The sequence below is a fragment of the Macaca fascicularis genome, chromosome 11 (assembly GCF_037993035.2).
Source record: "Macaca fascicularis isolate 582-1 chromosome 11, T2T-MFA8v1.1".
Lineage (NCBI taxonomy): Eukaryota > Metazoa > Chordata > Mammalia > Primates > Cercopithecidae > Macaca > Macaca fascicularis.
In genome coordinates this window covers 116,635,233-116,646,168 of record NC_088385.1, presented here as the reverse complement: position 1 = coordinate 116,646,168, position 10,936 = coordinate 116,635,233, and the positions used below count along the sequence as shown (strand labels likewise).

At 55.3% G+C, this 10,936-nt stretch overlaps 1 protein-coding gene and 1 long non-coding RNA gene across 4 annotated transcripts in view; one reads left to right on the top strand and one right to left on the bottom strand.

Moving 5' to 3' along the window:
* Nucleotides 1–3,341: 3,341 nt before the first annotated feature.
* The window catches only part of LOC135966329 (uncharacterized), a 39,526-nt gene continuing 31,931 nt past the window's right edge, over nt 3,342–10,936 (top strand). For both annotated transcript variants that reach the window (XR_010579587.2, XR_010579586.2), the window contains exon 1: nt 3,342–3,530. This is a non-coding gene — a long non-coding RNA (uncharacterized lncRNA). The remainder of the gene's footprint in view (nt 3,531–10,936) is intronic.
* FAM222A (family with sequence similarity 222 member A) overlaps nt 6,306–10,936 on the bottom strand; it is a 55,874-nt gene continuing 51,243 nt past the window's right edge. For both annotated transcript variants that reach the window (XM_005572201.4, XM_065524784.2), the window contains one exon: nt 6,306–8,796. In XM_005572201.4, coding sequence (XP_005572258.1) covers nt 7,520–8,796 — 1,277 coding nt within the window. In that variant the 3' untranslated portion in view covers nt 6,306–7,519. The remainder of the gene's footprint in view (nt 8,797–10,936) is intronic.

Here is a 10,936-nt window from a genome sequence, read left to right as displayed (position 1 = left end):
CCTCGCCCAGATAACGGTGTACTTGGATTATTTCAGTTGTCTGGATGGAGCAGTTAAATACTCCAGCCTCTGTTCATGCTGTTATTAATTTTTGGCTCCCTGGTGAAGCATTTATATAATAATCTAGCACCTCCTTTTGTTCTTTAGGAATCCAGTGTCACTGGGGACAATGAAGTGATCTTTGTTCATCCCAAGCTTTTGAGATAGAAATAAGAGGGAGGGCACTGATGGGCCAGAGGTCAGGATGGGAGAGGCACTGAGTGGTGGAGACCCAAGCCCCATGATTGAGGGGTGGAAGGCTGGCTCAGGAGAGGCCAGGCTGGGAATCTTGTCTTCTTAGAGGGAATCAGAGAAAGGGGGAAGCAATATGGATAAGGCATCTGCCATGTATTAGATACCGTGCTCAGTGTTTGGCATTCATAATCTCAGGAACCGTGTGCGCGAGCTCATTCTAGTGTTTGTACCATCCTAGAAATCATGCCTCCTCGTCCTTACAACGCCTGAACCAGTCACCATGACTCTCCTTCCCTTGCCAGGTATTGGTATGGGAATAGTCATGTGACCCAGTTTTGCCCCATGAGACAAGTGGGGAGGTCTGCTGGGGGAGGGGGAATTCTGGGAAAAGTTTCTGGGAAAGTAAGAGAAATCTAGGGAAAGAAAGACTAGCCTCTCTGTTGCTGGTCACTATTGCATCCGGATGTGATGCCTGGAACTGCAGCAGCCACTTTGTGCCCCTGAGGGGCCTTGACAGAACAGAAAGATGAAAAGGACATTGGCCCCTGATGACGCCATTGAGCTGCTGCATTAACCAACCGTGGGGCCACCCTGCCTTAAGGCTTTTTATGATTATTCCAGATAATAAATATTCTTTCTCATTGGAACCAGCTGAGTCAGGGGGATTTTCTGTTATTTGGCCCAAATCATGCAGATACAGGTACAAATTTGTATCCCCATTTTATAGATGAAGAAAGTGAGGCCCAGTCAAGTAAACGCCCATGGCTGAGGACACATAGCCTGGATGTGGTGGAGTTCAACCTTTCTAGGGGGTGGCAGGATTTTTTTAAACTACTTAGTGTTTTTGGCCTTTCCAAAAAGCAGGCACACATTCCATTTCCCCATAGCAGCAGGCTGTAATGGCTTCTAACAGGTAAGGGCAGGAGAGGTTGGGGTTTGGAGCAGGGACTTAAACCCAGGTCCGCAGATCTCAGCTTAGGGTCTTCTTAGCACCTCAAGATTCTTAGTGACATTAGAGAGTCCCCGTTGCTGTTGGCACCCCTTAGTTTTGGGGATACGCTCCCTGGATCCCACAGATCTGCCCTTGGCTAGCACAGGGTGGGGCTGCTGAGGTCCTGGAGATTGGTCACCAGGGGCCGCTGTTGTCACACTCAGGGGCCTCCTCAGAGGGGTTCAGAAGGAAGCTTGGAACCTGGGGATGTGGTCAGGAAGACCACCTGTGAGCGCCCTATTGGGTGTGCCCTGAGGGTTTGAGACAGGAAGTATCCCATCCCCACCCTCGTACCCTCACCCCAAGAAGGAGAGAAGGTGGTCTTGACTGCCTCTGGAGAGTTCAGGACCAAATTGCTGTGTGCCCTCAGGCAAGTTGCCTCCCCTCTCTGAACCTCAGTTTCCTTTCTTGCAAAATAAGAGTACTCATCCCTACTTCTCAAATGTGGCTTCCTTCTCTTCCCTGAGGGCCTCACCCGTCTTTTGTGCCTAACTCAATACGATGGACAGGACCAGTTAGGGTGTACTGGAAATGAGACCCAGCGACTCCAGGTCAGGGTTGGGTTCCAGTCCTTGCTCTGCCACATACTCATTATGAGTCCTTGCAGTGTAATTGGGGAAGCTGAGGTCCAGAGAGGAGAAAGGACTTACCCATTTTCCCCAACTGCAATAAGAGGCAGGACTCAGTATTTCCTGAAGTCCTCTTTGTTCCATGGGGTACAAATAGATGGAAACAAAAACTTAGGTGGTCAAAAAAGTTAGGGAAATGCCGGGTTAAAGCTAAAAGGGGGCCGGGTGTGGTGGCTCATGCCTGTAATTCCACCACTTTGGGAGGCCAAGGCAGGCAGATCACTTGAGGTCAGGTGTTTGAGACCAGCCTGGTCAACATGGCAAAACTCATCTCTACTAAAAATACAAAAATTAGCCAGGCATAGTGGCACATGCCTGTAATCCCAGCTACTCGAGAGGCTGAGGCAGGAGAACTGCTTGAACCTGGCAGGCGGCGGTTACAGTGAGCCGAGATTGTGCCACTGCAAAAAAGTTAAAAGGGAATCTTGCCTGCAGGATTTGTTAGTGTCTTTAATATGTTAATACGATTTGTGTATCTCCAAGAGCCGGGATAGGCATCTGTTTCTCAAACTCTTTTGACTAGAAAACCCACTTTCCAAGGTGACTTGGAAGTCAGCTGCACTAGGCGAGGATGGGAATACTCCATCTAACTTTGTTGTACGTCTTTTACCTAGCAGCTCTGTGCTACCCAGGGGATTTGACCACCCATCTCCTAAATTAAACCTCACATGGTACATACATTAAAATAGTAGCCTCATTTTTTTTAATTTTATAAGACAAGGTCTTGTTCTGTTGCCCAGGCTGTAGTGCAGTGGAGCGATCATGGCTCACTGCAGCCTCGACCTCCTGGGCTCAAGTGATCCTCCCACCTCAGCCTCCTGAGTAGCTGGGACTACAGGCACACACCACTACACCCAGCTAATCTTCAAATTGTTTGTACAGATGGGGTCTCATGATATTGCCCAAGCTGGTCTTGAACTCCTGGGCTCAAGTGTTCCTCCAGCCTTTGCTTCCCAAAGTGCTGGGATTACAGACGTGAGCCACAGCTCCCCATCAGAGCCTCAGTTTACAGCTGGGAAGTAGGTGAGTCAGGAGTGATCACTTGCCTGAGGCCACACACACCTGCACACAGCCTCAGGATGGAACCAGTTCTGTCTGACCCTCAGACAACTACATCCCACAGCACTCAGAGGGGTCCTCTTACAGGACAAATCTGCCCTATCCTGCTGACCACACATCACCTGGTGCCACCTCACTCCTCCAGGTTTCGCCACTTCCTTCAACAGATCTGGAAATTGAGGCTCAGAGAGGCATACAAGTCACCCAGGGTCACACGTGGAGTCACTGGGATACTAAGTTCAGTTTTCCTGCCTCCTCCCCTTCCCCTGCTACTTGCTGGAGAGCTGGTGATGGTGGCAATTTAAACAGAAAACCTTTAGTCCCTTGCTCTCACCTACCGCACTGGCCGGACCCCACCTTCTCCGGCAACGTTGGGGGCGGGACGGGGTGTGGGCCCTTTAAGAGCACTGGGCAGGCGCAGTGGTGCTGGGCGTACGTGGAGCTGGGCGTGGAGTCCAGGCTGCAGCCGAGGGAGCCGAGTAGGGCAAAGTTAGGAGTCGCTGTTTGGATGGCAAGTTCAGAAGTTGGAACTTGTCTCAGTTTCCCCGCTCCAGAAATGGGGCTGGGATCTAAAGACAGGGGTATGAGTGAAGAAAACACAGAGCCACCCTGGAAAGGTGAGTGTCCACTAACATAGCTTCCTCTATCCAAGTCTGCGCCTGAGCCCCCGTGGCCTCCTGGGGCAGCTCTGATCTCTCTGTAAGGTCACCTGTCTCTGACCTGGGGTGGTCTTCTAATGGTCGCTATGACAGGAAGTGATAGCCGAGGTTTTCTGCACACCTGGCTACCATATTAGACAGCTCTGTGGTAAAGGGTGTGAGCCCAGGACAGCTAAAGAGAGAGAGAAGGATTCTAGTGTCAGAACAGAGACCTAGAGAAGGCGTGCAGCTCCCACCTGGGGCCTGGATGAAATGGTGGCTTCTCCTCTCTGTCTCCCTCAGCCACCGGGACGTCTGGGCAGTTGGGGCTCTGGGACCCAAGGCTGGGCCTGGGTTCTGGAGCCAAATTGGCCACATTTGGCGGTTGACAAGTTGTTTTCTATTCTCTGCAAAGGGTTGCGGCTGGGAACTCAGACTCAAAATCAGACAGGCCTGTGTTCTATCCCAGCCACTTCGTCATTCTTTATCCTCAGCTGTGTGACTTTGGGCAAAGTGATTGCCCTTTGGGTCTCACTAACCTTGTCTGTAATGTGAGTGCATGCACCTGTTGCGCCAAGTGGTTGTGAGAACCAAGTAATGTTTAGCCCTGAGCCTGGTATCTGGTCTGCCTGTAGTAAGTGTGGGATCTCGGTAATTGTAGCAGTGATAGCAATGCTTTGGTCACCTGTCCTCCCCCGTCAATGTGGTAATCAAAGCTGATTGATTGTATAAAGAAACCATGCTAGAATGGCCACCAGAGGGCACTTTGAGACCAGCCAGCCCAGTTCCTAGATGGGGAAACTGAGGCCCAAGGAGGCACAGGGAGTCAGGGCTAGAGCCCCAGCTGCATTCCTGGGCCCAGACCTGGACTGTGCCGTGTGCCCCCACATGCCCCGCGCACAGACCCCACCCTGCGGAGGATGAGATTTTTCCAGGATAGCGGGTGCGTCCTTTGCCCTGATATCCAAATGTGAGAGACCCGGCATGGAGAGTGGCTCCAGCCTCTCCCGGTTCCCCTCTCCTGATGCCCCAGTGTGGGTACGCCTGGCGGTTGACCAAGGACATGGGGACCTGGGTGACCAAGTTGGTCCTTGGGTGGCCCCAGTGGTGACGACTGGGAACAGCTAAGCCATAGGCCATCTCCCAATGCAACACCTGGCCCTAGACCTTGGTTTCCTGCCCTGCTCCCTCCCGAGTGCTGACACTGCTTTTGTCTGCTTGAATTCCATCTCTGGTTCTGGTGCCGCCCCCTTGGGAAATGGATTGGTTAGGGTCACTCACGGTGGCATTGTCAGGACTGGAACCCAAGTCTAGCCCACTGCAGAGGCCAGGCCTGCTGGGCTTGCCCTGTCCGGGCTCCTCTGGGTTCCGGATGCCCCCAGGCGGGCTTTGATTATGAATGGGGGTGGGGGTGGGGCTTGCAGCCAGAACGCCTCGCTCCCTCTCAACATCCTTGTGGCCGTTGGTCAGGTTGTGTCCTCATATGTAAAATGGGCATGATTTTATCACCTACCTGATAGACTCTAGTGAGATCAGAAAAGCACTCTGTCGATTGCCATTTATACTAGTTGTGTCCTATTTGTGATGATTCCCGGCAGCCTTTCACGCAGCTCTGCCTTTCCCAGCTCCTCACCCAGCTGGGCCCGGCTCCCCAGGGGCTGGGGTGATGTGCTTGGCTCATTGACCCAGTGCAGAAAGGCCCGGGTCCCCCCTGCCGGACACGGTCCCTTCCTCTCGGAGCCTCTGTTTCCTCTTCTGTGGACTGGGTAGTATGTGCTGCCTGACTTCGATGCCTGGTCTCAGGGAGGTGGACCACCCACCGCAGAGTCAAATCCAAGGCGTCCCCTCTGCCCCATCTCTGCCCTGGACTTCACCATTGCCAGCCACCCTAGCAGGGCTCTGTGAATGGGAGGGGAGGCCTGCCTTAGCTGGGAGCTCTCCAGTTCTCCGGCCCTAATATTGGGTTAGGAGGCTGGGGGAGAAGAGAGGGGAGGAGGCGAAGGCAGGAATGGGACACAGGGAAGAGTCCATGTTGTGAGGTTTGAACCCCAGCTTCCCACAGATTTGCTGTGTGACCTCGCACAGATTGCTTCAAGTCTTAGTTTTCTCCTCTAGAACGCCTCCCCCCCGCAAGGGTGTTGTGGGGCTCTGGCAAGATACAGTATGTAGGAAGATGCCTGGTCCACAGCCAGGGCCTAATAAATGCTGAGCTCCCTGGGGCGGGGGTGGTCTCCTGCAAATCCCTGGGCACCACAGCAGGGGGTGGGTGGGCACTGGGGCGTCTGGCCTGGCTGAGATGTAGTTGGCCATGGAGATGGCTGCTGCCTAGCCACTGTGGCCTGTCCCCAGCCCCACTGCCACCATGGCCCCTTGAAGCATGCCAGGTACAGAGGAAGAGCTGGGAATAAATTGTGGAGGGGAGATGCCCCCTCGAGACCACCATCGAGGGAATGAGGAAGAGGGCCCCGTTTGCTTCTGTCTCTGCTGCTGTGGGGATGGATCGCTGGCCGTGACCTAGCGGCCATCAGCCTGTGTGCTAAATGACAATGTCCATCTTGAAAGAGCTGGAAGAGGGGAAGCACTGAGTGCGGAATGCCCCACGCACAGGAGGTACCCGGAGGTTCCTGGCCCGCTTCCCTCCTGGGCTGCAAGCCTGGTCAGCTGGGAGGAGACAGCCCCTTTCACTCCTAAGGGGAGGAAGAAAGAAAACGAAAACAAGAGCTACGAAAGCAACCCGACAGCTGAGGCACCATCTGTGTTTTCCTTTTTTTTTCTTTCTCTTCGTTTTTAAAACAATATAGTGCAGACTGCACTTCTCACAGTAGAATATAATGGTCAATTTTAGTATAAAAAAAAAACATTCTCAGAGATTTGTAAATGCACTTAGTGCTTGAACAGGCCTTGGAGAGAGATACAGTACCGCTTCCAGAGCGCCAGAGGGGCCAGGACTTGGGGACTTCATGAGGGGACTCCTGCCTGTCTTTCCCCCACTTGATCGTGTGGGACAGGCCTTGGAGGGTGGTTTGCAGGAAAGGAGTTGGATTAGGCCTCCCAGTTAAAACCAGGACGGTCCCAAGAGACCCCTCAAAGGCAAGGGAGGTTCTCTCTGAATGGGATCTAAGATTGCAGGCCCATTGTTAGCCCCTGTGGTGCCTTTGTGCGAACAGGAAAATGACGCCCCTTCCTCAAGATGCAGAAAATTGTAATAAATATACAAGTTTGGGTGAAAGTGGTGTCTCCTTGGACAAGATGCCCTTGTGCAGTGCACAGCTTGCACAACTGTACTCAGCAGCCCTATAAGATGTATTGGAGAGAAGGGGGAAGATGGTAGTCCAGGGTTTGGAGAATGGGGATGGGGTGCAACTCTGTGTTAGCAAGGAATGGTGGGGGCAAGGGGAGGAGGAACAGGGGGACTGGTATAGTCGCTGGGGCCTCTGTCAGAGTGGTCTTCACCTGGCTGGTGGGGAGACATTCTGGGCCCAGTGACTTCCTATCGGCCTCCTGTGCCCCTTTTCCAGAATACTGGGGAGTCAGCGTGGGGAGACATAGCTGCCTGACCCCTGGGGGCTGCTCTGCCCCCACCCTGACTCTGGTGCGCCCGTTTCTTCCTGCACCCCACCTTAGCCTGGGCCTCTGTCCCAGAAGGCCCAGAAAGAACCATTCTTGTTTTCGAGTGGTTTTTCTCTCCCTGCCTCTGCCAGCTTAAAGGAAGGCGTGGGCATCAGTGGCTGCCCCCAGGCCCTCCCTGTGTCCTGGGGCAACCGATGGTGGGGAGGGGCCTTGGTATGTGAGGTTGCCCTGCCACCCTCCATCCGGCCACAGCAAGGCGGCAACCAGCCTGGCTTCCCTGTGGGCATCAGCAGGCACAGGGTGGGGCTGAGCGCCCCTGTGAGCCGCCCACCCTGTTCTTCCACCTGCCTCCCTGCTCCACGCCCCGTCTGCGTGTCCGTGCATCCGCAGGGCAGGCCTTATCTGTAGACGGGTAGGCGGATGTGGGCATGCTGGTGGTCGAGTAGCCGGGGCACGGCCACCGTCTCATAGCCCTTGCCCAGCATCTGCTCCTTGATGCAGGGTGGCCGGATGTCATTGATGAGATACTCCAGCGACTGCAGGCTGCTGCTCAGCACCGATGTGTTGCACACACTCTTGCTGGGCAGGCCCGAGAGGGCATCTGCGGGAGGCCCAGCCAGCTCCCGGGCTGCCCCCGGCCCCAGCTCCGTGACTGCCACTGCCGCCGCCGGGTTGTAGCAGTCGCTGGTGGGGGTCACCAGCACACTGTTCCAGGGGGCTGCAAAGTACTGGCCCACGGTGAAGCTGGTGGGCAGCCCCACGCCACAGTTGAGGGGTGACCCGCTGGCCCGCTCATATGCCCGGCCCCCACAAGCCTCGGGGGACTTGCTGGCCACCGTGCTCCCACTGTAGGCACGCAGTGGCTGGGGCGGTGGTGGGGGTGGTTTCTGCGGCCACAGCAGGTAATCCAGGCCGCTGTCTGCGTACCCTGCAGGCTTGGTGGCCCCAGCCAACGTCAAGGCTTGGGTGGCTCCCTGGCCCAGCTCAGTGCCTTTCCGGCAGTCGGGCAGACCGGCTGCGGCCGAGTAGGCCATGCTCGGGAAGCTGGGCACTGGGCCGTGCTTGGCAGGGCTGGGATGGGGAACAGCCACGCCCTGGCAGGCAGGGGGTGCGGCGCCCGGGGCCTGGCACTGCTGGTTGAGCTGGTAGAGGAGGCTGTGGATGGAGGGCAGGTTGGAAGGTGGCAGGGGCAGGCCCCGGCCTGGCAGGGGGATGACGGAGGCGGCAGTGGCGGCTGCAGGCAGGCCGGGTGGTGGAGCAGGCGCCTCAGGTGGCTTGGGGTAGGCCAAGGGCCCCAGAGTGCTGGGCGCTGGGTAGGGCGCAATGCCCACCTGCACGGCGGCCGGTGACAGCTTGGTCCGCTTGCCCTCGGCGCTCTTGAGCACACTTTTGGCGGGCCCAGCTGGTGCGGCCGTGCTGGAGGAGGAAACCGCGGCCTTGACAATGGCCAGAAGGCCCTGGTAGCCAGTGGTGTGCTGTGGGTAGGGGCTGTAGCGCTGGCCACTGGTGTCATAGCCATTGACTGTGCGGCTGAGGTGCTTGTGCTGGGGCACACGGATGTTGGTGGGGAAGATCTTGATGGACAGCGGGCTGTTGGCCACCTTCTCGGCATAGGCGTCCAGTTCTGCCGGGCTTGGGTAGCGGGAGGAATGCATGGCGCTGGCCACCGCCTCGCCTGCGGGAGGAAAGCGCGTGTGAGGGTCCATCAGGAGGCCACGCCTACCTTTCCCCACAGGGCTCACGAGTCCCTCCCCCTCCACTCATTTCCCATTCATTTCATTCCTTATTCCTTCTACATTTTTAAACTTTGAATTTGAGTGTAAAGTGCAGGGAACTGCCTGCATCATAAGCCTGATGAACTTTCACAAAAGGAACACAACTGTTTTATGGCACCCAGGCCAAGAGACAGGACATTGCTAATCCCCGGGCCCCTCCCAGTCTCTAAGCACACCACGCTAACCACTATCCTGACTTCTAACACGGACTGGTTGTGCCTGGTTTGTGTAAGTGGTAAGATGGAATTCTACAGTATGTACTCATTTGCACCTGGCTTCTGTCACTTCATACTATGCGAGAGTCATCCAGGTGGCTGCGTGGGGAGTAGTTTGGCCTGTCTCATTGCTATATGGTATTTATTGTGTGACTATGCCTCAATCTGTTCATCCTTTCTGTTCTTTTAGAGACAGGGTCTTGCTCTGTCACCCAGGCTGGAGTGCAGTGGTGCAATCATGGCTCACTACAGCCTTGACCTCCTAGGCTCAAGTGATCCTAGGTATGCGCCCCTATACCTGGCTAATTTTTGTATTTTTTACAGAGACGGGGTTGCGCCATGTTGGCCAGGCCAGTCTCAAACTCCTGAGCTCAAGTGATCCTCCTGCGTTGGCCTCCCAAAGTGCTGGGATTACAGGCATGAGCCACTGTGCCTGGCCCATCCTTTCTATTCTTGATGGTATTTGGGTTGTTTCTAGCTGATAGAAATAGTGCCACAGGCTGGGTGAGGTGGCTCACACCTGTAATCCCAGCACTTTGGGAAACTGTGGAAGGATTGCTTGAGCCCAGGAGCTCAAGATCAGCCTGGGCAACACAGCAAGACCTCATCTCTATGGAAAAGAAGAGGGAGAGAGGGAGAGAGAGAGAGAGAGAGAGAGAGAGAGAGAGAGAGAGAAAAGCCAAGCATCATGGTGCATGCCTGTAGTCCTAGCTACTTTGGAGGCTGAGGTGGGAGGATCACCTGAGCCCAGGACTTGGAGGCTGCAGTGAGCTGTGACTGTGCCATTGCATTCCAGCCTGGCCGACAGAGCAAGACCTTGTCTCAAAAAAATAAAAGTAAATAAATACAGTGCCATGGCCCCTAGCGCATGCAGAGTTCTGTTGGAAATATACCCAGGAATGGAATTTCTGGGTCATGGGGCAGATGCCGCTGCCCGGCTTTGGGAGAAAATGCCTGACCATTTACCTGTGAGACCATGCCTGGCTACACTCCCACCCGCAGAGCACAGGAGTTCCAGTGACCCCACAACCTGCCAGTGCTTGGTGTCATCTTTTATTCTGTCACCACTCTGGGGACATTCCTTCCTTCTAACCCTTTTATCCTCCCTGTGCCTCCCTTCCTCACCTGTGAAACGGGATGGTGACCCCCTGCCCACCTCATGGGCTGGTGAAGCATGCTCCTATGTGAACAGGGCAGATGGGGCTTAGCGCCAGAGCGAGCTGCTGTCTCTTGCTTCCCGGCCCCTCCCTGAGTCTACTGGTCACCTGCAAGGCCAGCGTGGCTGCTGCTGCCTTTTTAGTGAGCCATCCACGTGGGGCTGAAGGGTATGCTCTGTGCTGCAGGCTGTACCCAGTAGTGCCACTGTAAGTGGACACAACTGGCCCTGCCGTGGGGAAGGAGGGCCATGGCGGGCAGACTCCTGCCCCGATCCAAAGCCCCTCCCTGGTCCTGAGACATTCCCAAGGGTAGCCCACGGCTTTCCTGGGGCCGAGGGGGTGTGGAGAGTGGTGGTGGTAGAGTTCATGAGGCAGATGGAATGGCGCTGGGCATGTAGTTTGCCCAGCTGAGCCTGTTTTCCCACCTGTAGAAAGGGGGTCATGATCATGCCAGGTCTGCAAGGTAGCCTCAAGGAATAGAGGCACCAGGGGGCTCAGTAAGGGGTGAGGTACATCACAGGTGCTTAGAGCTCATGACTCTCGGGGGGCTTGGGAGAGGAGCTTCACCACTCAGCCTCTGCTTCCTCATCTGTGAAATGGAGTGATGCTGTTGCTAATACTACTTCCCAAGGTGGCTGGGAGGGTTTGACAGGTCACGCACGGTAGAT